Here is a 27,529-nt window from a genome sequence, read left to right on the forward strand (position 1 = left end):
TTGTTATATGTAACCCACTTAGATTTTTAAAATATTAAGCAGTATATATTAGTAATGAATAAAATCAATAAATAAGCACATATGGACCTCCTGTTCACTTTAAAAGCCCCTCACTTTAAAGGCGAGGGAGGACTTTGTTGGGCGTATAGAAATCCTATGTTTGGATTGTGCCCTTTAGATTCTTGCGACTGGAAGACTATGTAGATAGACTCTACATAGCAACTGATAGACTCTGAATAAGTATACCTTCTTCATTGTTTAAAAGCATAAGCTTTTAATGATTATTATTACTAGAAATATCAATGAAATGATTTTTAATATAAGTTTATACACTCCTTGTAATTTTAGAACTATAACTACCATGGACTCTTCAATAATTCAAAGTTATGGCCCAAATACAGTGTTTTCAAAGCAACTTACTCCTTGATTCCAACATCTTCCAACCTTTTACATGCGGAACTTTAAAAACCTTACCTTACAGTATCTTAGAGATTCCATAAGTGTCAGAAAACCAACTGTTGCCTGTTTATGTATTCCAAGAAGTTCTGAAGAAAAACAAAACCTGTGTATTAAATTAGTCCCAAAGTCTGATTCATACTCCTTTTTCTTACTTGACACACCATGACACTTTGGCCTACAGCTCATGTAACAAAGCAAATGAAACACAGAGAAGTAAGAATAATATAATTGAAATAAATTGTCATATAGGGCAGTATCCAATGGTGACAGCTGAGGAAGCTCGGTTGACCAGCTCATTGCAGGGTTTGCCCCCAGAAGTGATAAATCACTGTAGCATAACAAGTGTTGGCGGGGCTGGTTGCACGTGGAATGGAACAAGCAGTGGCTTATATGTGTATGGGCAGGATTGGATACTGACCACTGAGAAAACAAAATGTGGTAACGAACAGTATTTCTCCCTTTGTTTACAAGATTTTTTTGTTTTTGACAAAGCAAATAAAGACAAATATATGATGAATTCTGAAATAGGAACAATGCCTAAAAACTACTATTTTTCTAAAAGGGCTTTGTGGTATCCATATCCCCCTCCCTCCTGCCACCAACTGTCTCTGCAGAGGCCACCAGTGAGGGAGGAAGCAGCAGCCAGGCACCTCTCCACCGTGCCTGGGTCCAGCTCCAGCTGAGAGCCCCCTCCCTCCTGCTACCAACTGTCTCTGCAGAGGCCACCAGTGGGGGAGGAAGCAGCAGCCAGGCACCTCTCCACCGTGCCTGGGTCCAGCTCCAGCTGAGAGCCCCCTCCCTCCTGCTACCAACAGTCTCTGCAGAGGCCACCAGTGAGGGAGGAAGCAGCAGCCAGGCACCTCTCCACCGTGCCTGGGTCCAGCTCCAGCTGAGAGCCCCCTCCCTCCTGCTACCAACAGTCTCTGCAGAGGCCACCAGTGGGGGAGGAAGCAGCAGCCAGGTGCCTGGATCCAGCTCCAGCTGAGAGCCCCCTCCCTCCTGCTACCAACTGTCACTGTAGAGGCCACCAGTGGGGGAGGAAGCAGCAGCCAGGCACCTCTCCACCGTGCCTGGGTCCAGCTCCAGCTGAGAGCCCCCTCCCTCCTGCTACTAACTGTCACTGTAGAGGCCACCAGTGAGGGAGGAAGCAGCAGCCAGGCACCTCTCCACCGTGCCTGGGTCCAGCTCCAGCTGAGAGCCCCCTCCCTCCTGCTACCAACTGTCACTGTAGAGGCCACCAGTGAGGGAGGAAGCAGCAGCCAGGCACCTCTCCACCGTGCCTGGGTCCAGCTCCAGCTGAGAGCACCCCTCCCTCCTGCTGTCACCTGTAACTGCTGAACTTTCCAACTAAGATTGTAGTGCCTGAATTTGCTTTCCTTTTCCCCCTCCTCCCTCCCAATCCCCTTTCCTTTTGTGTCATGTCTTTTAGATTGTAAGCCTGTGGGCAGGGACTGTCAAGAAATACTTTTGTAAGCCGCCATGAGAGCCTTTTTTGGCTGAATGGCGGCATAAAAATCCTTAAATAAATAAAAAAATAAAAATAAAAATAAAAATTTATCCTCAGGTAAGATGAGCTGCTAATTTTGGTAAAAAGTTGGCTTGCAAAAAGGACCTTCTGAGAAGGACTAAATACACAGAGTTAGTGCAAATTCTTATAAACAACTCAAAAACATGCTGCTAAATAAAAATAATATACTGAAGAGATCAGTCTGAGCTGCCAAAAATCTGTGTGCTTAATTCCTAGGTAAACTCCTCAGCAATATTTGTAAACATACCAACCACATGTGTTGCTGGAGTGGGTGGGTTTTTTGTTTTGTTTTTTGACTCTGCAAGGGAGGGGGGTATGTAATACCTCAAGAAAGAAGCTTGATATGTAGCCTGGATTATGAAAAAACCCTGACAGTACAAATCACTATGGAAAGCTCCCAGGAGGGTTACAAATGGAGGACTATGTTATCTGGCCTACTTGTAACATTCTGTGAATGTGGTAGGGTGACTGCACAATAAAAACCTTGTCTGGGAACAGTCTAAAGCAAAAGCATCATACCAAGGATTAAACTTTGAAAGTCTAGCAGAGGACCGAAAATATATGTCATTAAGTAATCACCAGTAAGAGATTCTATGACAGAGCCAAAATTTTAACTCTGTAGTTAATGGTACTTGGAAGCTTGTGGGAATAGTTCAGTTTCTACTCACAGCAGGTGCCTTTAAATTTTGAAGGTGATAGAGCACATGCTTTGCATGCAGAAGGTCCAATGTTCAATCCCTGGCATTTCCAGGCAGGGCTAGAAAAGATTCCTGTCTGAAACCCCAGACAGGTAGCGTAGAAAACACTGAGGTAAATGGACCACAGCTCTGTATAAGGCAGCTTCTTACATTCCTAAAATTCTCCCTTTCCTCTTTAAAGACTGTTAAACAGTTTGACTGCACAACCATTAATGGCAGATGATGCCAGGTTATCCCCTTAAAGCAAGCTCTGACTCCCAACTACGGCTGCAGATCCTTAAAACTCCTGTGGTTAGCCTTAACTACGGTTAATCCCAGAGCTGTCAAATGGCTTAAAGGGGAGGAAGGAGGATTGATGCTGGAAGAAACACGTTTTTGGAGCTCTGACTTCATTAACTGCAGCTAAAAAGAAGAGTTATCATGTTGTCTGAACTGGCCCATTGCCTTGTTTCAGTTTGTGCTTTAGGGACAAACTACATGTTACACACGGAAGTGTATAATGAACACCCAGTAGTCATTATCTTAAAACTAATGGAAAGCAGGGAACATGTGCCTGGAACACTGTAGGAGAGTAATTTTGGGAAGTGGCCAATCTAGAGCAGGAAAAGAGGTTGTCAGGGAAAGCCCTCCTCAAAGTCCCTCCCCCCGCTGTTTTTCATTTTTAAGAAAAGGCCAACGGAGCTTCATTACATTTATGTGTATATAACAAGCAATTTCTTTCTCTGCCACTTTCCCCTAGAAAACATTATTGTGCTGTGTCCGGACTGTATCTGATGGAGACACCTTCAGAGAAGTCAATATTGTCATCCATTCTATACAAATTCTGCCAACTGTGTTGTTACCTATGGTTCATTCCCAAGACAAAAGCAAGCAATGTTGTTATAGTTTCAAGTTCCTAATCACAATCTAGTGATTCACTTGTAACCAAATTACTATATATGGTAATGTGAGACACAAACACATGTTGGGAGGACATGGGGATTAGATTAGTGAGCAGTTTGCATGTACTTAAGGACACAAACCTTGATCCAAGAACAGATTCTGCTAGATTTTTTCATGTGTGCAATATCACAACAGTTTGGTTGCATTAAACCATTGCCAGCCTTACTATTTCAAAATATTTAACAACGGGAAGTAAACACATTTTACATGCTTATTCTACAGCAACTACCATGCAAACTTGTGAAAGGTCTTTTGTCATTACTAGATAGCTTTGGAGATAATCCCCATCCCCTTATTCGAAATTCCTCAAGTATTCTTATTTTTTAGGGCCTACTGCCATCTTGTGGTAAATCAAAGAACTAAAGTTTTATTTATTTAAAGAATTTATAAACTCATTCAAGGAATGGATTTCAAGGTGGTATTTAGAAAAAATTGAAGTCTCCAATACAATTAAACATAAAACCACTGAGCAAAAATAAATTAAAACTGTGATACTATTCAAACTAAATACTATTCAAACAAATGAAGATTTTTTAACATGTCGCTGAAAAGAATAGTATCAGCAATAGGCATACCTCGCTTGGGAGGGCATTCCAAATTTTGGGCAACACCACAAAGAAGGAACATGGAGAAGTGCCTTTACTTGAAATAAATTGTACTGGTACACAAACACACTATACTGGTTATAATAATAAAGCGAAGTAAGAAGAACAATCATTCCTATAAAGCTATAAGCTTTAACTTAAAAATTTAAGCTCAAAACGAAGAGAAACAAAATATTTTGTATACAAACTCTTCATGCCACATAATAGCAAGACAAATCAATTACAAACTTACTCATTCCTGAGCATTCCCTGTCTCCATCCCAGACGTTAGATACTGCATGCCCCGTCAACAGGAGATTAATTAAGCTTTGGCTTAATATGAAGAGAACAAGATTTTAGATATGCAAATAAATTACGTTTTCATTTTTTCCTAAATAGCAAAATCACAATTAGTTTCTTGAAAAGTATGTTAAGATATAGTAAACTGCACACAGACATTTTTCAGATGGCATAGGCACACATTTCAGTTGATTTGACCTAAAAGGATGCGTCCAATAAAATTCAATAGGTGTAGCAACTGCAAGCAGGCTCCAGATGAAGTGATTAAAAATATGAAATATTCTCCATGTATTTGCTGTTAATTTCTTTATAGCTATTTGCTGCAAAATCTGTATTTCTAAAGTACCATTAATTAGAGCTTCAAACTTCAAGGTATACAGATAACCAGAACTTACCTTCCATGACCATATACAGGATCTATCAATGGCTCAGTTGAATCTTCAATTTCATTTTTAATATTTTCAATACCCTAAAAACAGGAATACTTTCTCATAAGTTTGACTGGCAAATTGAGAACACATTCCTTTAAAGAACTATTTCCCCCCAGAAGTCAGGCCATTTCTTTGACATGAATACTTACATTCCTGCCACAAACATATCAATTGACAATTGACTTGCCCTCCATTTTTACTAATTTCTTCCAACAAAATAATTTTATTGTCAAAACAAGTCTGTCCAATATCACTTTTCCCATAGTGCAAAGCAGACAATCACTTATCATTGTTAAAGGTCTTAGCATATACTACTGACGCCAAACATAAAGACTAAGCCAAAATGTGGGGAATGTAGTAAGTCATGGTGATGGAGAGCAGCTGGACTTATACCTGTCCCATGCTTCCACCACAAACATGCAACCACATACACATTCCATACACATGCTAGTAGCAAACAAGGCCTTTCCCCCCCCTCCGTTCCATCCCACACTGGAATCTCCCCATAGCCTCAAGCTGTTTGACACAGCCATTAGGGAAACCTCTCTAAGGATGGACTGTTATTTTCCTCCATTCTCTAAGGATTGAGTAAGCTCTGGTGAAACAATTTATATCTTTTTAACATGCTGAATAGTACTATCCATACAGGCAGTTTGGTAAAGCACAAAACATTTTTAAAGCCTTTAACAAGGAAGTTTTTATTTTCCAAGATAATAGTCATTTTCATGGGGGTGGTGACCAAATTGAACAAAGACCAAAAAACACAGCATAATAATAAACCACATGCTTTGAATGTAGAAGATCCCAGGTTCCATCCTTAGCATCTCCAGGTAGGGCTAGGAAAGAATCCTGCCTGAAACCCTGCAGAGCCACTGCCAGTCAGTGTCAACAACACTGGAGTAGATGGACCAACGGTCTGACTCAGTATACGGCATGGCAGCTTCCTTGTTCCTACCCTGCCCTGAGAACTTCAGCTAGTGGGCGATTTAAAAGTATAATAAATAAATACTTGCCTTAGAAGCCCAAGTACTACAAATGAACCAAGTCATTTTCCAGATTCCATTTGTACAATCACTCATTTTCCAGACTCTCATTAATAATTGGTTTAAGTGAAGAAACTTAAGAAACACACACCTTGGTGAGTATCACAGAATACAAAAAAAGCAACACGCCAAATTTGTTTGTCCAGACTGAATACTGATTCCAAACTGCATCTTTAAAATCAGGAAAGCTTGTGAATGATTGCTTGCTGAAGATTAAAAAGAAAAGCCAATTAGACATTGTACTGGGCTCTGACAGTAATTGCAGAATGAGTTTGCATTTGATAACTGGCTAAGAACAAAATGCAGAATAATATAAGGTGTTACTGCATGCTGAGGGCACTCAGTATTTGTGATTATTACTACATTTGCAATACAATTAGCAGCACTTGTCTACCGGAGAAAACAATGGTTACAGCATGTAAACAGTACTAATCGTGTCAATATGACAGCATGCCTCAGAATTATAGAAGCCTGGTTGAAATTTCTCACCTGAAGAGAACTTGCAAGCAAAATTGGTAGCTCTTTTAGACAGCCACTTCATTTCAATAACTACTCTAAATACTAATAAAGACATAATAGGCAGTTAACAGCATTTCCTCTGGTAAACAATGTTTTTAAAATGCCATAAACCTAATAGTGTTAGATAAGGATTACCAACCATATTGGCTCAGATTCAAAACTGTAATCACAGAAGGCTCCACACCTACAACTTTGCTTACACAATGTCCTCTTTCATCACTACCTCACACATTTAATTTGCAGTGTAACTTCAGGTGCCTCTTCCCCACTGCTTCCAATATCTGAATGGTACTGAGAGTCTTCACTCAGAAGCCTCTCACAGCACAGGCTGGTTAGTAGGGCGGACACTAAAGTAAACCCTAGCCTCAATATGTACATAACTGTTTCCTAGATGTTTGTCTGGACAGCCCATCGATTCCAAATTAGCATTTTAGCATCTGAAAAGAGTGATCCAAATGTAGACATCTTTCCAAAGAGATACTTGCTGCTCAGTTATAAATATCTGTGGCTCAAAGAACATTTCTATATTCAGGACCACCTTAAAATGCTCACTATGAATCCTCTAAGCTGATGCTGAAACTAAAAACCCCAAACAACCCTCTTGCATTAAGACCTCCACAAAATCAAGTTAAAAGTACAGATTTGGATTGTTGTCATATTTGTTTTTAATCTTTAAAGCAATAGCCTGCTTGAGCCTATTTATAAGTAGGTTTTAACCTTAATGTTCAGCCACGTGAAGATGAACAGTATTAGGCTTATACCTTAAAGAAATTTTGCTTATTGGGACTACAAGATAGTGTATTTTAAGTGTTCCAACATGTTACTTACTGAATTAATGCATGAAATCGCTCAAAGCCAAGCTCTTCGACAGCCAAGGCAGCTATACACAAGAGACACTTTTCAGCACTACACATGGCAAAAAGTGACACAAGAAACACACAGCAAGCTAGAATACTTTCAAGCCTTTCATAATTTAACTCCAACCCCCACCATCTTTTGGACCAGCTTCTACTTGCACAGTTACATGGAACAAGCCATCTAGGTCTCCACCATACAAGTAATTGAATGCACAAGCAATTCGACTCAATGGCCTGGTTTGCACATCACATTAACCCACAAGTGTTAAAATTGTGGATTATCATGAATGAGGAAGCCTGCTGGTGCTTCTATCTGTGGTTTATTTAGAGCTACATGCAAATTATTAAGTCTTGCTTGTCTCTCCCCCTGTGGATTATGACTTTGGCTTGTTTGGAGAGAGACAAGCCAGAGTTCCTGGTTCACACATAATGCTAAGCAAACCACAGCTGGAAGGTCTGTGGTTTATTTAGCCGATTTTATTTTTTTAATTGTGAGTTATTGTGAATGAGGCAGCATACCACCTTGTCCACAATAACCCACACTTAAAAAAAAAAAGATTTAGTGGGACATGCAAACCAGACCATCATTGCAAAGTCTAGCAAACGATTGAAGACCAATAGCCTTGAAAACGTCCAGGGTCTGTTTTGCGTGAATTATGACAACCACTGCAGGGAGGTCACCAAGTGCAAGCATACAGAACACGCAATTCTGCTAGTCAGATTTTCTAAAGGGACAAGTGAGTATGGTTATCTGGATTTCACAGCACAACTAGTGTAAGAAAGCTGTATTTTCAATCCATTTCTCTCAACACATTTTGCTGCAAAACAATGAGCAAGAAGCATATACATTTTAAGCAAATGCTTTGTCGCTTTTAAAAAACTATTCCACTCAATGTGTGTTACGTGACCTGACAGTAGAAAAAATACAGCATTTAGTGCCTTCCCAGGTTCGGATTTTATATCACATTTCCCGCATCCTTTGAAAGAAAAAATTGAAGTGAGCTTTTCCCACACCTTGGTGATGCCTGATCAGTCACTAGAATAAGCAACTTAAAGTTGTTAAATGTCTTGCAACTAACGATGTAAAAAAAAAAAAACCCTAGCAAAAAAACCCTCAACACGCTAACAAAACAGTGCAATTCTAATTTAGTAAGCAGAATTCCAACATTGATAATATAGGGAACAAAACAAGTGCAGCTTCTGTGATTCAGATTCCATGACAAGAGTGCCTTAATTAGCCTAACGAGATTACTCTTTGGTGAAAAAAGAATTCTTTGAATGGTAGTAATTAAAGATACACTTTAAAAAACTGAAATTTTGAGAGGTGAAATTTTATGTAAAGCTATAATGGATACTTGGAACAGTGACTATGCATAAACTGTAGGCCTTAATGAAAAGTATTCTAAAAGACATGTGCCCATTGCAACTAATAACATTTTAAAATTGTGAGCCAATAAACTAACAGCCTGAGGGAACAATGATATAAAGAAATCCCTGAACCTGTGAACTTGCACTATTACATTTAATGGATGGCAAACAAGTCATAGGTGTGCACAACATAAAGCAGATGAAACAAGTAGACTTTGCATTGGCAATCTGTGGACCAGTTATTGTTGCCAATTTCTCTGACACTGCTGAACTGAGTGGAATGGCAAAAACAATATGTTAAGATATGTACTATAGAGAGGAACACAAACACTATTGAAATAAGAGTCTTCTGTGAAAACAGGAGAGTTTACAGTAAGTGACAGTAGCCAAGTTCATTATTTAACAAAGTACAAAAAGGAAAGTGTGCAATCTTTACTACAAAGTCTGATCTATAAAAAAATCATGATTTACCAAAGTCTTAACGTTTGCTTTTGCAGCCACCAACATAGAACTCCAATATATTTTATAGAATACGTACTATTAGAATAAGAATCACAATTGCATTTTTGTTCCATCAGACGTGTGAAGAAGAATTAAGAAAATAGTCATTGGCTTTCCAGCTAATACCTTTTGCCACTTCTATCCGTGTGTGTGTGTGTGGTGGTGGTGGTGGGAACCACAAGTCATACAAATATTTTATATAAAATATTATCACTTATCAAGATTTATCAGACACTGACACCTCTCTTTAAACCAACTTAAGTCACATGAATTTCTTTCTGGCAAATGCACCACATTATGCATATTTTGAAGAGTACCAAACCTTTGGTGTACATTGGGGGGATGTAGGGGTCTGTCATCAGAAAGGGGAGCTGAGAAGTCCCAGTGTGGAATACTGCATGTAGTACTTAATATAAGGACCCAATTTAAGTCCCTATCTTACTTAAAGTACATTACACCTATTCCTAAAAATAGATGCCTTCCTACCTACAAAGAAAACAGTAAACTGTAGGGGCTTCCAAATTAGTAAGCGTTCAAGAAAGGAAACAGAAATGTTTGATTAAGTCAAATATTAAAAACATAGTCTGACTGGCAAAATGAAAGCAGATGATCTGGTGCTAGTTTAAAAAAGCAGAAAGGTAAGAGATTTCCCTATATGTAGCTCTAGATTGTAAAGATGCTTCCTGGCCTTATGAATTACAAGAAAGTATACTGCCTAGGGATGAGTTTCAATATTACATCCCACTTTATGAACTGAAGGACAACTTCTACACTGCTTCTTTTGGAGTCATTCTGTGCAACTAGGTTTTGTTTACAGATTTTAATTGCACGTCAAGAGACACACAGTGGTGTGAGAAAGAAGGGCAAGGTTAATCTGGCCAGTGAATGCAAAATGGCAGCCATTTTGAAAATACCGAAGCCCCCTTCACACTTTATATGTGAAGAGGGCTCCATGATTGAAAGGGGAAGTGGGACTACATTGCTTATCCTGCCTCAATTTCATACATTGAGCATGGACATCTGAAGAAGGGAAGCCTGCATAGCTATACTCATAATGCAATAAAACATATTATGTTTCCCCAATTGCTCAATTTTGTCAGACCTTTGAATAAATGCTGGTTATTAAATATTTGCTGTTATTTGGATCCTGAATAATACATTAAAAATAGTATTGTAACACAGCAAAAATGTGTTTTAGATGCTTAAGATATGCATTTAAAGCTGCTATCCTCTGAACACATACTGGGGAGTAAGTTCTATTGAACTCAGTGAGCCTTACTTCTGAGTATATGCTGATAGGACAGGGCTACACACATTACCTGAGGTACCAATTATAATATTAATGCAAAAAAGTGAGTTAAAAGACCTTAAAAAGGAACCAATATATGAAGGCATAAGCTTTTGTGAACTACAGTGGACTACAGTCCATTCCATCCATTAGGTTATTAGAGGCATGAGTGCAAATAATTTAGAATTCAAAAATGTTCTGCTAGGTTTTTTAAAAATAAGACCTGAGTTGCAATGGAATGGCCACATACTTATATTTTCATTACAAAATGATTTTTCTAATTGCCATAGTCTGTGGGCTCCTATGTGAAAATAATGGTCCTGTTTAGTAATCAAGAGCAATTTCCAAAGATCAAATATTTCACAAAGTAGCTCAATGGTAAAGATTTAAGGCAAGCAAAAGGTGCTTTAGAGAGCAATCCTGTGGTCCTTGGACGAGTGTCGAAAGGATCACAGGACTGTTCCAATACCAGAGACATGCTTCAACCTCGAATAGCGGAGTTGGAGGTCCGACCCCTCTCGCCTGCAGCTGGTGTGGAAAGAATTGTGCTGGCTGGCCTTCAAGATCAGAAAATCAACCTTGAAGGTGAAAAGAGGGGTTGTTCCAGTGGGAGGACAGAAGACTTGAGAGCCCAGGATACAAGTTATCCTGAGCCTTCTTCCCTCCCTATCCTTGTTAGACAAGCTAAAAAGCCTGGCTAGCAAAATCTGCAGGGCAGGAAGATGGGATGGCAAAGATCTCCTCCACCACTCCTTCCACCCTGCATCGGATGATTGGACGCCTCAGAGTTCAGGGGCTTCTGATCACTGACGGCGCAATCATTAGGATTGTGCTCTAAGTATGTAAAAAGAGATGAAACCCTTAGTGAAAGAATTAGCATTCTTCATTACAACTAATACCTACCCTAAAAGAGCTCCACCCTAATACCTTACATGGAACTACGTTGTACTAAAATTAATAGACATTAATTTCATGCAATCCATTTAGGACTGGTATATTAATTCTGGGAAGAAAAAATATTCCACAATGGGCACTCTTCAAGGTAAGAATATTCCAGCACTTTATCTAATCGAAGTGGTTTTGTCAATAAATTTAAAAACTCAGGATCTTCAGATGTACTTAGAACCTGATGGTGGATACTTAATATTCACGTTACATTTATTAAATATGTGGTCATTCTGTTGCAGAGAAATTAAGGTAGAAGAAAAAACTACTAATCAGGAGGTGCCATGTTCAAGCACATATGCACAAGAAGATACCAGTAGTATGAAGACAATAGCTAATATATCGCTTTTATCAAGTTAAGCAAAATGGTACTTTTCAAAAATGTCATGGAAATAGTGGTTTCTCAGTATTCAGTTACCACATGTAGATGCAATTCAAGATTAATATTTTGATCTGCACTAACATGTTAATAAAGTATAAGTGACCTTATGGGAAGGGCAAGTTTTAATTTCTCATTTTATTGGTATATCCACAAAGGAATAAATTTGTATTTGCTTATTTGGAGGGGAACTTTTGACAAGAATATCAGATTAACACTAACTACATTCAAGGATCAGTAAACTCTCCTTCCTTGGATCAAACTCTTCCCTACTCCCTGCCGTTCCACATAACTGGGCTGAAGGTGGAGACAAAACAAATGTTAAGGAAACGGAACTCATGGAAACCAATGACAACACAAAACCAACTGTATAAAATTAACTTGGGAGGGCTGCAAGTTGTCTGCAAATTTCCCACCTCTGGTCCTCTTCAATTACATACATTCTTAGTAGGGCTGGCAGTTAATTAAATGATTCTCAGTCAGTTTTAAAGCTTGGATCCTAACTAAGTTTCAGGAAACAAAAGGGCTCTTCTTTTCATGGTCTCCCCACCCCCTGAACGCCCCCACCTCGGCATATTAAGGAGTGTTTAATAACCTTCTGGAGCAGATTTTTGTGGAGTTGAGGGGGGGAAATGATGAAAGTCACTTCTCCTATTCTGCTGGTGAGTGTCCTACTAATTCCAGCAGCAAGAGCAAACTCAGGAGCCTCACCTATGAGTTTTAATCAATATTAAAAATTGACATACATTTGCAAAATAATACTTATGAAATTTTATGTTATGCACAAATATCAATTATAGCGAGCACCATCTTAGAAGAGGCAGTTCACTATGTGTGAGAGTGAGCGGGGAGAAGCAGGCAGTTAGATGCCTCTTCCAAGACCATATCTGACATCTACAGCTTGTGTAAGTTCTTATAAAACTATATATGTATATATATATATATATATATTTTAAATAAAGCTGCCCAACTCATTGCTCAATCAAAATGTTTCAATCCAGACAGTGCATCCCTAATCTATAATAGCTGTGGCTGCCTGATACTATAAACTGGGATGCAACACTAGGCCTAAAAGTGCTAAGGTGTGTGGGTCTTAAAAGGGTCTGTAATGGAGTTTACTTTTCCAAACATAAATCCTAGAAGTATTAGGACAGGAGAAGTGGAACAGAAGACAAGATTATCTACATTAAATTAAAACAATTACAGAATAAATAATGCTATAAAATGCAAAGCACTGCTTGGAATCGTGTTATACAAGACATATCTTACAGGGCTGCTCCTCTTGGTGGCTGGACTCAGCTGGGGTCTCAGAAATACTAGCAGTTTCTTCTGTAGTCTTTCCTCTTTGCCATGTTGCCAAACAGTATGATTCTGAATGATCAGAGCAAGCCAGTTCCAAAATATCACTTAATGTATGACAAAGAAGATTCTTCTGTTCTTCCTCTGAAATATTCAAAGCCAGAACAAATAGAATTTTTTACAGGGCACCTGTATGCAATACATCTAACAAGATTCATTATTCCATGTAATACAGGGTTTTGCTTAATAAATCCAGATAAGTTTAAGGCAGCTTAGGAAGATTGGCAATCAACAGTTTCCAGGTCAAATCCATATCTTGGGAACTACCGATCACTTCAGTTGCCAGTGCATATTCTTTAAATGGTTCAAGTATTGAGCCACAGGAAAGAGGGATGCAAGAAGGCAGTCAGGCCCAAGGAGATTTCCTCATCTTGGCTCACTTTCTTTTACTGATTCTCACTAGCCCAGTTTAGATACTGGTCTTATCTATGGTTTAGAGCTAAAGGGAATCTGGGCAACTTTGAGCTCTTGCACCTCCTCCCACCTCCAGTGCAGACATAGGAGTTGGAAGCACCTGCCTTTTGGGTTAAAGTAACTACAGTTTATAATGTTTAAACTGTGGCTATTTTAAACTAAGGTGTATTGAAACAAACAAAGTTCAAAGCATGGGTGGGTTATCATCTTGACTTCTTTCAACAAACTAAGTAGTATGGTCCGGTCTGGATGAAATAATATACTGTGATTAGTTTAAATGTGATTAGTGCTATGCCAGAGAAGGAGTGGGAAGTTGGGAACACTTGAGCAGGCTCATCCACATAATAACCATTAGTACAATTAATTAAATTTAAACGTTGCTTCCCATTGCAAAAAGCAGTCTCAAAGCAACTTTTACACACACACAGAAAATGCATGATTAATGTAACATGAAAACATGCACCCCAAAATCAATATAAACCATAATCTGCCATAACCCACCATAACCATAACCCACCATAAAAAAAATCTAAAATGATATGAAAAGTGATAATTCGCATATACACTAAGTCTTCCCCTGTACATAGTCTAGAATTAACATCACAAAAGTAGCCCACAGCAACTGGGTCATAACTAATGTGAAAAATAACTACATCTTTGCCTGGTACCAAAAAAGATGACAGTGTCAGTTCCAGATGAGCTTCTTTGGGGGTAGCATTTCATAAACATGGAGCTAACGCAGAAGAGGCCTGTTTCCAAACTGACTCTCCCACAAGCTTCTCTATGATGCTGATCTCAGGGATCATGCAGGGAGAGCTGGTCCTTGAGGTACTAGGGACCCAAGCCATAACCAGCACTTTGAATTTGGCCAGGGAACAAACTGGGCACCAGTGCAGAAGAGGCAGAACTGGACTTACACGTTCACATTACATAGTTCCCAGTGGCCACAGAATTTTGCAGTTTCTGAATCATCTTCAAAGGCAGCCTACAACGCATTGCAGTAATCTATCCTAGAAGTTACCAGAGCATAGACTGCTGATGTTAGGGGCACAAATCAGCTGCCAGGCGAAGCTGGTAGAAGGCACTCAGTGCATGAAGGCAAACTGAGTCCCTAATGACAGATCCAGGAGTACCCCCAAACTGTGTACTGCTTCTAAACCATGGCTTAGCATTATGTACAAACCAGGCCACTCTCTTCATACACACACTCTAATTTCTGACACCAGGAAAGGGAAGAGAGGAATAATCGTTTGAGGGGAAAAAATAGAACAGAGGAACAACGTGGAGAGGAATTAATAGACACATGGAAGCGATTACCAAGACATTTTTGGCTACAACTCTGAGGCACGCCTATTGATTTCAGTAGGATAATACAGAGTAAGTTGCTTGACAAATTAAATTTGTCTTAAATGTTATTAGCATTAAATATGCACAATGTATATTGTAGACTTGTTTACAATTTATGTTATGTCACATAATTCAGCCTTAGAACAGGGTTTTATTGCTTGTGCTTACTATGTGACAACTTTGGCAGGTCCCTGAGGATTCTCTAGAAAATTAAACCTATGTGCACAGATAAGACTTTCTGCTAAGTCTTAGAAATTCAAGGGTGGTGGGCAAAACTTAAATTCACCAGAGTTCCATGTTATATCCTCTTATTGCTAATGAATACAGTGATCAGCCCACTTTCCATAGCCTCAAGATAAAGAAAAATCAAGTTCTGTAAAAACAGTAAAACAAACCATCCAGTCACAGTAAGACATACATGGCTACATTTCTGATGACTGCCTAATTTGCACGATGATTGCATTTGCAGGATTTGGGCTTTCTTACTGCACCACGTAAAGCTTGTAATGCTGATTTCTATACCTTCTACTCTGAAATCATCAGCAAATGTTGCAATTAGTGTACAAATGCATTTTCAAATTACTGCAGAAGAGCATTACTGAGAATTGCTCATGAATAATAGTGAACTATAGTTTAGCTTAGCCCAGCATAAATTGCTGGCAAGTACTGAATTAAAACCCTCCTGGGGAAGTAGGTTTGTAGTTACCTTGACATTGTCTCCAAGTAGATTTCTCACAAGTAAAAAGCTTCTTCAGAAGGAATGCCTTATATTAAAGATAATATTGACATATCAGAAATGTGTGATTGGTTCTTCAGTGGCGCAAACTGTTTCCATTTTCAATATAGATTTAACTTTTTTAAAAAATAATATATTTCCAATTACTCAAGAACTTTCTCCGTATACAAAGATATGATTTTTAACCCTCTGTCATTTTACAAATGAAAGATAGCTTATAAATATCGAAGTATAACAGGACAAACCACAGTCTATTTTCTCAAGCATGTATATATTACTCCTAACTTAACAATGTCTGAAGCATTTGATGGCCAAGTATTGGACTGCAAATCTGCCCCTACCTGAGAGGATCAAGGCAGTTTTATGAGTCAAATGCTGCAGAAACATGTGGAACTGAGAGATTAGTTCTTGGACTTGCATTTAAAACTGATCTAATCTAAGCATTTGTGATATTTTTAGACATACTGCATTAAATCAATGTTGTAGACTATGTATGATGTTGGACTATGATAGTCCAAAATACCAGTGTTGACAGTTTCAGACCCATCACTACTTATAACAGGGTACTATGTACAGTGCATAGTCACCTCATGTAAACCTATCTAACATACGCTTGCCTATGTGTGTGCTTTAATTTATCAAGTAAGCCAAAGAACAGTAGGTGAAAAATATGTTTCAGATTGATATAGTTTCCACAAGTCTCTGTAGTATTACCTGAATGGGTGCAATCACAGCACAAGGGCCTCCTTCAAATTGTTCTAATGCAGTAGATTCTGATTCACTGAACACAAACCCTAATAGGAGGAACCAAAATGATGAGTTAGTTGTTTCCCAAAGCAAAATGTCAATTAATAAGCACAAGCCAATCTTTGATAAAGGATACTTATCCTTGTCAGGGTCAAACTGCATAGTGCTGTATTCAATATTCTCCATCTCATCTTAATAATCCCTAGCAACTCTACTCAGTTCTTTTCACAGGGTCAATTAATTGTATTGATGTTCTCAGGAAGTTACACCAACCCCAAATTCCATGTTGGGAATATTAGGTATTTCTCTAGAGAGACACCTCTTGAGTGTTCATATCCTTATTTTTCCTACCCTCCTTATATAACACAATCACAAGTGGTTGGAGACAAGAGAGATTTAGTTTTGCAACCACTTGTGCCACACGATTTGATAAAGGGATCAAGCAGTCTAGATGCTTGCCAGTCCTGCCATGCAGTAGCATACTTAATATACTTTCCTCTTCAAGATTGGAAAATGAACTTTGGAGGAGAAAATCAACTTTGGAAGGCTGTTCTGGTGGGAGGAGAGGATACCTGAGAGGCCAGGATGCAAGTTATTCTGAGCCTTCTTCCCTCCCCCTCTGAAGTGCCCTTGTTAGACAGGCTTTTGACCATTTCTGCAGTTGCACTCATTCCTGAAATCACACAAGCCCAAAGAATCTGGTTTGGAAAGACGCCATTTCGGGTTAATCAAAGTCTTATGCTAATATGAATGCTACAACCAGTGGCAATCCTTTATTTAAAAAAAAATGTTTAAAAGAGAGTTGGGCTATACAAGGACCTAGGTGCATTTTTCTAGTCCAGCATGTCAACGGACACCATAGCCCACACTACAGGTTTTAATAACAAGGCGTAGGGACAAGGACCAGGGTGGGGGGGGGGGGGGGGGGAGTGACTGCAAAAACAAACAACTCCTACATGGGAAAGTCCATATACGAGAAAAATATGGTCACAGTCTCAAGTGACTGTCCAACAGAGTTCAACAAGTAATTAAGTCCCCTATGAACATGGATATCCTAAGTCCCCAATGATACACTCCAGATACAAATAGCTGTGTTCTGCAGTTTCACTCAATCTTGAACTCTTTGAACTTTATAGGTCATTTTCAATCCATAGCAGTGTATTGTTTTGACACAAGTGAGGTATTGAAGTGAACAGAGTGTACAAATATGTCACTTTTGCTTAGCTTTTCCAGTAGCTAAATGGAACCATGAAACCAACCAAGATCAAAGCAGATGCAAGTGTCATTTGCCATTTCAATATTTTGTGAAGAGATGCATTTTATGAAATACAAACAACTTTCGCAAGGATGTTTCAAAGAAACAACAAACAACCCATATTTCAAGGTTGCAGGCTAGAGAACTATTTAACATTAAAAAGGGAAGGCTAATGGATGGTTCTGAATATTTCTATGTTGTTTTTTACTGAAGGAATATATTGAAATGAAACTTGAAGTTTATAAGTCAAAATAAGAAGCTGGTGCAAGCTTGCAATGAGCTTAGCAACAATAATTCTCAAATTGTTATATGGCAGGGAAGAAAAAGCTACAATATTAAACAAAGTGCAGTTTTCTGACTTGACAAATAATTGAAGCCTATGTTAATATAAATGTAGTGCAGAACTTGAGAGCTTTTACTCTAACCCAATTGACTTCCTGCAAAGAAGGGGGGGGAGGAGGAGAGAAAGCTAAATCAGAGCAAGAGAGAACAGTCTCACTAAAAATCTTAACATCAAGAACCACTTCAAACTATCCTTTCATGTACATGTACAAAACTTGGGCACATGATCACATTGGCAAACATGATGTGCTAACTCTACAGACATGGTCAGCACCAGATTCCATTATCACATTGGTACTTTTCCCCACAGTCGGCATACACAGAAGATGCTGATGACTATATGTTCAGTCAGTCAAGCTCACATACATCCAAGAATGAGATATTTTTGTGAACCGCCCAGAGAGCTCCGGCTATTGGGCGGTATAGAAATGCAATAAATAAATAAATATTTGTTATCATATACACAAAAGGATGGGTGGGGGTGGGGAAATAATAGTACTAGTGAAACCATGAATCTTTACCAGACAATCATAGAATCATAGAATAGCAGAGTTGGAAGGGGCCTACAAGGCCATCGAGTCCAACCCACTGCTCAATGCAGGAATCCACCCTAAAGCATCCCCGACAGATGCTTGTCCAGCTGCCTCTTGAAGGCCTCTAGTGTGGGAGAGCCCACAATCTCCCTAGGTAACTGATTCCATTGTCGCACTGCTCTAACAGTCAGGAAGTTTTTCCTGATGTCAAGCTGGAATCTGGCTTCCTTTAAGTTGAGTCCATTATTCCGTGTCCCGCACTCTGGGAGGATCGAGAAGAGATCCTGGCCCTCCTCTGTGTGACAACCTTTTAAGTATTTGAAGAGTGGTATTATCTACCATTCCATATCTACTACACAATCTCCATGAATGTATTGGACATTTTGATACAATGCCAATATCCAACTGAAAGCCTTTCCCCTATCCTTCACAAACATTCCCACTTCAAACTAATAACATAGTTGGCATCTCTTCATAACTCAAGTTTCTATCACATTGATCTTTCAAAGATTCTTCTGTTATGTTAGGAGGGGAAAACAATTTAACAGATTTGTAAGGGTTCATATTGTTTTACCTGCATAAATCAAACTGTGTGTGTGTGTGTGTTTAAAATTATAACCCCCATAAGAGGTCCGTGAGAATAAGTATTATTTTTTTTCTTTTGTCATTTCGTTCCAGCAATTACACAGATAATGCAATTGGATTCTGGGCATTATGAAGGATAAACATAGGATGTTATTAATCAGCATCCAAGACCTCAGCTTGTATTCTTGATACTAAAATCATGTATTAGTATCTCAAACTCTCTGGTATAGTCAATGTAGCCAAACAGGGTCAAAAAGAACACACACACTCTTCCCAGCGGACTTACCATACACCCCATGTACACCTAAACACCAGAGTTCTTCTGAAGACAACCCCTCACATCCTCTTGGACACCAACACAACCCCAGGCCCACAAGACAAAGGAATTGACCCACACAACCCCATTCAGCTACAGACAAACAGCTTCTTCACATACCATTTTGTCACCAACACCTGAAGAGGTCCCCCAATCAAGCCAACCTCAAAAGAGCAATGGGGGCACCAGGTAAACAAGATATAATGCAAAGGCGGAACAGAAACCAAGGATCAAGCCAACCTCAAAAGAGCAATGGGGGCACCAGGTAAACAAGATATAATGCAAAGGCGGAACAGAAACCAAGGATGGCACAGCCAGCCAAGAACATATATCAGCTCCAGAATGTTAATTGAGCACATGCACACTAAGTAATATGATACAAGATCACAAGATTCAGGCTTATGTAACATAGACAATAAAAGGAAAACAGAGCAGTACCAAAATGGGTAAATGCACATACAAGAGGGAATAATGTAATAAGTTGTAAAAGAACCTGTCACACAATGCATGCAGGGGAGCAGTTGTACAAAACATGGAAGACAGGTCCACCCTGAAAGCAGCTGTGCCAGCCCAGCAACCATGACATTATTTCATTATTCCTATAGGACTGCCAGGAAGTTATCTGGGCACAACATTTTGATTTGTGAAGACATCCGCTGGGGATATGTGAGCTGCTGCACAATATGTTGCTGCTGCATTTGGAATTATTGAACATAGTTCCTGTGTAAATATGTGACCTCCAGTGATGTGGGGTGGAAATTTTTCCAAAACTGAAAATTTTCCAGCGCTTGTTTCTGCAGAAAAGTTCCCATTTCATAAGTTCAATAGTAACAATGAATGGAAAGCCCACATCACTGATCACCTTATCATAGATAGTAATTTTTGTGAACCGCCCAGAGAGCTTTGGCTATTGGGCGGTATAAAAATGTAATAAATAAATAAATAAATAGATTAATTTACATAGAATTGGGACATAATATCAATAGTTACAATCCTGCAGCATTCACAACATTTAGCAGGTTTTTTAATTCACTGAAAAGCTATAAATACTTCTGAAAAAGAAAAACCAAAATCAGCAACTGAAAAATACTGAGGGAAAATAACTAAGATGATGGTCTCTGATGGTTTTTAAATTATGTATACTTTTAATGTTTACTGTTTTTAGCTTTTGTGAACCGCCCAGAGAAGCTTCGGCTGTGGGGCAGTATATAAATGTAATAAAATAAATAAATAAAGGTAAGAAACAACAGAAGTTGTCAAGAAGGGAACAGACTGCCATTTGTTGGAAGCCCAGTTTTCAATATACTTTTCAAACTGTGGCTCAGTTTGGACAACTTGTTAGTCAACTCAATGTGAACACGCCACTTAACAGTTGAGTTTTAGGGGGTACTTCCCACACAACATCTTCTAACTCCACCGTAACTGTAGGCTACCATGGAGTTGAGTAAAAGCCATCATGATGTTTGATTGACAGTTCCTCTGCCTTCTCTCCTCCCCTGGTCCTCCCGATGGTATCCCATCAGCCATTGCTGCAAAAGAACAATCCCGGCGGCTCTCCTAGAGCAGCAGTCGCTCCTTTCGCTGCTCTTGCCAGGGAACTCTGTACCCAGTGGGAAAAGTCAACTCAACAGAAAACTCCACAGAGCCTGCCACACAACACAACAGTTATGCAGGAACTCTCCTCTGCACAGCGTGGATATTCTGCATGGAGTGTTTCCCAAACAATCTCCACCACTGCGTTGAGTTTTCCCTCCAGACAATACATTTTTCAATGGTGGTGCAACGGTGGAGTTCTAAAACCACCGTTGACTTAATATGTTGTCCAAACTGAGCCTGTGTGTCATTTCTGTTAGATAAGTGTTTGTTCTATGGCCCCTTAGACACCATCTTGGGGCCATAGGATTGCTCCCAAAAAGACTATCAGATCCTAAATCCAAGAAGCTCTTATAAACCAGCCTTATAAGCCACCCCCACCCCCCAGCAGATTCCTGGGTACCAGCATTAATTTCCCAGCCAGGTTCTGGCAATTTCCCCATCCCTATCAAACCAAATACATGACATAACATGGAAGAAGACACTGTAAAAATTCAATAGCGCAAGTAATGATTAGAATCATAAGCGAGCCCGGGTCTCTTGACTTACACATGTGAATATGTACTGCCATTTGTTTATTATTTGTTTATTCAAAGATTTGCATCCTGCCCTATATCATGGGGATCTCAGGGCAGCAACAAAGCAGGATAGTTATTACAAAGAACAATGAAACTGTAATGAAACTTGTGGTATTACATATCATAAAACACTGCTAGTGGAAAGTACTACTAGCAGTAGACTATTTTGACATGGCCACAAACAGGAAAACAAGAAACAATGGCAGGTACATCCTTCCCAGTAGTAATACACCACTGATTCTTGCAGACCTGAACAGAATTTCCTAACTACATGGGGTAAAAGGTATCCCCAACACACAACTCATACATAGGCCAGGAGGAAGGGGGTGAGAAAGCCTTTTAACATCTATTATGATTATGCCTTCTCTGGTATAATTGGAGCTTGTATAAACACTACAAACGGGAACTCCGTCTTACTGCTTTTTGTATTCCTGTTGTCGTTTCTACATAGTTTTTAACAGTGTTACTTTAAAACATATTTGTTTGGTTGCTTTTAAGGATATTTTAATTTTGTACTGTAATGAGATTTTTTAATATTTATGTGAACCGCTTGGGGATTTTTATTGTATTATTAATTAATAGAGCAATAAATAAACCTGTGGGGTAAAAGTGAAATAAAAAAAAAGATGGAGGAAAAGGGGGGGGGAGAAAGCAGGGAGACCTAAGAGCAGGTGAGGACTGGGGTGTGACCAATAGGAGGGGGAGGACAGGGAGAGGTACCTTGTGCCCAGCGGCAGAAGATGGTATCTGCAAGGCCCTGCGAGCCGGGCTTCTTGCCCCACACCAAGTGGACGACCTCCTGCCCTAATTCAGCCATGCTGGCGGCAACGGCAGCGGGGGCGGCTCTCTGGCCGGGCGGCTCCGGAGGCGGCTCCCGGCGGCGTAAACAAGGCGGCAGCGACGGCGGCTGAGGGGCGTCTGCCGACCCCTTCCCCTGAACATGGGCTGGAGCCGGTGAGGAGGCGACCTCAGGCGGCGACGGCTCCTCACACTCCGGGCCTGAAGGAGAACAAGAAGCGGCGGATGCTCAATAGGGACGCCCGAAGGGGCAGCGGGAGGGCAAAGGAGATGGCGGAGGGAGGGGAACAGGCCCAGCCGCCCATTCAGGCAGAGCGAGAGAGGCGGCGGCGGCGCCACTTTCCCCTCACGGAGCGCCGCCCTCTCCCCTTCGAAGGTCCCCTCAGAAGACGTCTCCGCTTCAATGTGTAAAAAGTGAGGACGGGCCGTCGGCGTTTCCTCCACCCTACAACATCCCTACTCAGCCATCATTACAACCCCACGTATCTACCCCTCCATATGAAGGGCTCCTCTATTCATTTCCCTGTTTATGGATGTTATACTGACCCGCCTTCACGCTGTTCTTCTCCCACTCCGGCCGCCGCCTCCACTGACTGACTGACTCACTCCTTTCCCTCAGGCTCGCTAATAAGATTCAATGGAGGGCTAGGACACTACGTGCGGTTCTCATTGGAGGAGCCACTGACAAGCAAGTGCCTGCTCGAATCAGAGGTGAGCTTTAGCACGGTTGTTGGGGTTTATTTTGCCCCGCCCTTCGAGTCTCACGGTCAGAGTAAGTCGGGGCGGGGAGAAACTACACACACAATTCACACACGCCAATGGACGATAGGGCTCGGCTGACTCTGATTTGACTAAACCGCCTGACAAGCACGTAGGCGAACCAATCAATGTCGGACGGCGGAAGCGGAAAAGGGGCTGGTTACTATAGGCTGTGTAATCATTCAAAGGAAGGATGCAGGGCGGGACAAGCGGGTCTTTTTTAAAAAAACAAATGAGTGTTCCGCACGGCTCTCACTTCCGATTAGAATTCTCTATGTGAGGGCATAGAGATATAATAGGAGCAGATGGACACACGGATTGTCTTCCGTTTTGTTTTGAATTTTTTAAATATTACAATAGGAAGCAAAAATATAGAGGAAAATGGACATATCAAGTCCAAAATACATGCATGGAGCACCTGGTGAAATTCCCTGTTCATCACAACAGTTAAAGCTGCAGGAGCCCTGTCCTCTTTTGCATCTGGTAGGGGCAGAGCTCCTGCAGCTTTAACTGTTGCAATGAAGAGGGAATTTCACCAGGTGCTGCATGCATACAAATGACACCTGCTGAAATTCCCTTTTCTATACAACTGTTAAAGATACAGGAGCCCTGTCCTCCTTTTCATATGGTCACCCTACATATGGTCATCAAATTTTAAATGAGTTTACTCTTAAGTATGTAGGGTGACCATATGGAAAAGAGGACAGGGCTCCTGTATCTTTAACAGTTGTATTGAAAGGGGAATATCAGCAGGTGTCATTTGTATGCACGCAGCACCTGGTGAAATTCCCTCTTCAATGCAACAGTTAAAGCTGCAGGAGCCCTGCCCTCTTATGTATCTGGTCAAGAGGGCAGGGATGGATCCAACCCTCTGAATGTTTTTGGGTTTTTTGCCTTTCACATGCCACACATACCTTCTCCTTAAATTAAAAGATTGAAGTTTGGTGTTGTATAAATGTGTTTTGAATCTGACCTGCTATTAGGGTACGAAATCTTGGACCTGGAAAACTTACACATTAATTTGGATGTGTATCCACTCTTTTATCAAAAATCCTTATACTATTTCCTCTTTGCCTGTGAATTCTAGCCAAATATATTTAAGGCGCAATCCTATGGATGTTTGCATAGAAACAAATCCTAGCTGAGGAATGCTTGAAGTAGAACTTTTTTCTGTCTAAGCATGTATAGGATTGTACCTTTATTCAAGATTTCATAGATTCTGTCCTCAAGTCAGCACTCAGGTAAGATAATAAACAACTTCTTTTTTATTAACTACAACAGATGGAAACATAACCTTCTGATAGCAGAGCAAAGCAGCTCACTTCCATATACTCCAACACGTACACCCACAAGGCCAGTTTGTACATCACAGTAAGCCAAAATTGCTGAAAATTCTGGCTTCCTGTCTATGGCTAAAGAATCCAGGGGACCTCCATCTGTGGTTTGTTTAGCACTATGACCAAACAGGGATCTCTGGCTTGTTGCTCTTTTGTCAAGCCAGAATCATAAGCCAAGAACAAGCCCTGATGCTCACCATCATAACCCTGGGTTGTGATTCTGGCTTGCTAGGAGTTAGAGATAATAGAATCATAGAATAGCAGAGTTGGAAGGGGCCTACAAGGCCATCGAGTCCAACCCCCTGCTCAATGCAGGAATCCACCCTAAAGCATTCCTGACAGATGGTTGTCCAGCTGCCTCTTGAATGCCTCTAGTGTGGGAGAGCCCACAACCTCCCTAGGTAACTGATTCCATTGTCGTACTGCTCTAACAGTCAGGAAGTTTTTCCTGATGTCCAGCTGGAATCTGGCTGGACATAAGGCTAAACAAACCTTGGACGGAGGTTCCTTGGTTTTAGCTGCTCTTGCTAGCAGGAGGAGCCAAGGGGAAGCAATTGAGCAGCACGCACCAGCACACTTGCTCATTCACAGTCAGGCCAAAACTCTCTGCAACTGTCCAGTACAACCTTGAATCCAATCCTAGCGTCCTTGGGTCTCGTGATCTTTAAAAGCAATCACGGGACTGGAAGAGGAGGGTATATTGGATTGGAGGAGTGGCACTGGGAGGAGGGGATATGACCCTTACCTCCACAATTTAAGTTACCAATTTAATTCTCCCAAACCTGCTCTTAACCGGAAGAGGGGAAGATGAGAACTGCTCATATTGTACTGTTTTTTCATGCTCTCCTTCACTATGGGCTCCTTCAGACAGGGAGAGCGGAACTGCATTTGCCTCTTGTCACTTTGCCTCGTGCTACTGTACCACAATAGGGATGAGCAGCTTCCTCTTCCTTCACTGAAGAAAGAGGAAGTAAACAAAGACCATTTCCTGCGCACAGCAGGAAATGGTGGCACATTTCACTGCAGGAGGAAAAATGTGATTTTTCGGGACATTCTTTTTTAACTGGAAAATGTCCAGAAGGAGCATGAGGCACACGGAAGGCAGACGTGGTCCTGAAAAGGACCCATGAAAATCTGTGAGTGCCCAGTACCGAGCATGCTATAAAATACTCATTTGATGATCCTCTATGGCTACTAGCAGCTTTGGCAGGAGAGTAATCAATTGGGAAAATGATATAGGAAGAAAGGACTAACACATCCTCAGCATCACAGCCCAATCCAGTAGGTCCTTGCTTCTGGGTTTTTTAATGTCTTAAAAAAAGTTGGGTGATCCATTTCAGCCCCTAATTTTCTGTGTGCATGAGAAAAAGTATCGCACTGGCTCTTTAAAAACTGAAACGCATCCATAGGGTGTTGCAAATGAGGACCCAACCTTCCAGTATGTAGAACAGGGGTGTACAACCTGTTCATCCCCAAGGACTGCATCTGCAGTGTGCTGTAGGCCAGAGGTGCATACACAAATGTAATTCTTAACAATTTGGTCATTTTCCCACCAAGCTAAAGTACAGTTCAATTTTATGCAAGTCTTCTCAGACCTAAGCCATGTAATTATGTTCCTAATGGTTTTAATTTTTGTGAACCACCCAGAGAGCTTTGGCTATTGGGCGGTATAAAAATGTAATAAATAAATAAACATGATACAGGGAAAAGACCTGGACTGTTTAAACACCATCCTCTGATTTCCACATCTTCTTCTTGCTCTGCCTGCTCTTTAACTACAATCAAATTTTAAAGGTATTTTCAAAATATATGCGAACCAAAATTCAAATATCCTTTGAAATTTATACTTCTCCAAATTTTGTGATGAAGTTCTCCAATCAAAAAACATGTACCAAAAAATTGTATATTCGGGAAAAGTGTACAAAAATGTATATATTATTTTAAAAAGTTATAATTTATGTTAGGAAAAATTGCTTGCAAAAATGTGACTATTAGCTATTATTGTATATGAAAATGTGTGTATTAGGAAAAATGTGCACAAAAATGCATACACATTTTTGTACAAACCGTAAAAAAGAATAGTCTCTCAAAATACGATGAACTGAACACAGTAAAAATGAGAAAATGAGGAGCCTAAATGGATAGATAGATAGATTCATTCATCTCTATACATTGTAGGTATTTTTGTGAACTGCCCAGAGAGCTTCAGCTATTGGGCAGTATAGAAATTAAAATAAATAAATAAATATGTAGAAGATTCAAGCTGTAGCATTCCTGGCTAAAAGGACCAAGTAACAACTGACTGGAAAGAACTTCAGATTGAAACACTGGAGTGTTGCTGCCAGTCAGAGTGGGGAAAATAGGGCTAGATGAAGAAATAGTCCAATCTCGTATAACGTAGCTTTCTATTCACAGCCCTCCCCTCCTGCTAACTTTCAGTAACCATGTATTTCTCAGCATCTAATCCAATTTGATCCTCAGAACCAGAATTTTCTTGCGATTTCTTATATAACATGCCTTTTTCTGCTTGATTGCTGTTGGTGCGCTGATGCACTTCAGAGTGTGTGTAATTAACCGACAGAACCATGTGCAAGCAGTAGAAAAGTATGTGTTTGTGTGTGGGGAGAACAGTAGGAAACAGCCACTTACAAATGTGTTCTCCTTAGATGATGATGGAAAGATCCTGTATCACAGTCCATGAGGTTCATCAGATGAGTGTTTTATCACACGCTCGCTTCTGCTCACTTACAGATGTGTGCACATTTAGACATCGTCCTCCACCTCCTACGTGTCTCCCACTCCTTTGCTTGTTTTTCTGTTGCAAAATAGACCCCTTATAATCCAACTTTTTTAAAAAAAACAACAGATTGTGCCACAATCTCCTGATGTGTGTAGGAAATGTGGTGTGATTAAACCGGCCCCTGAATGGGCCACGTGGTCTTTGTTTACTTCCTCTTTCCCCTCAGGGCAGAAGAGGAAGTAATGAGG

General features: G+C 40.3%; 1 protein-coding gene across 1 annotated transcript in view; it reads right to left on the reverse strand.

The window, feature by feature from the left end:
• Nucleotides 1–22,481, reverse strand: part of MINDY3 (MINDY lysine 48 deubiquitinase 3) — a 38,951-nt gene extending 16,470 nt beyond the window's left edge. The window contains exons 1-9 of the mRNA XM_063127298.1: nucleotides 22,368–22,481; nucleotides 16,413–16,492; nucleotides 15,669–15,726; nucleotides 13,112–13,285; nucleotides 7,333–7,384; nucleotides 6,077–6,191; nucleotides 4,907–4,980; nucleotides 4,465–4,544; nucleotides 475–545 (exon numbers count right to left, since the gene is read on the reverse strand). Coding sequence (XP_062983368.1) covers nucleotides 475–545; nucleotides 4,465–4,544; nucleotides 4,907–4,980; nucleotides 6,077–6,191; nucleotides 7,333–7,384; nucleotides 13,112–13,285; nucleotides 15,669–15,726; nucleotides 16,413–16,492; nucleotides 22,368–22,464 — 801 coding nt within the window. The 5' untranslated portion in view covers nucleotides 22,465–22,481. The remainder of the gene's footprint in view (nucleotides 1–474; nucleotides 546–4,464; nucleotides 4,545–4,906; nucleotides 4,981–6,076; nucleotides 6,192–7,332; nucleotides 7,385–13,111; nucleotides 13,286–15,668; nucleotides 15,727–16,412; nucleotides 16,493–22,367) is intronic.
• Nucleotides 22,482–27,529: the final 5,048 nt, after the last annotated feature.

The sequence above is a fragment of the Elgaria multicarinata genome, chromosome 1 (assembly GCF_023053635.1).
Source record: "Elgaria multicarinata webbii isolate HBS135686 ecotype San Diego chromosome 1, rElgMul1.1.pri, whole genome shotgun sequence".
Lineage (NCBI taxonomy): Eukaryota > Metazoa > Chordata > Lepidosauria > Squamata > Anguidae > Elgaria > Elgaria multicarinata.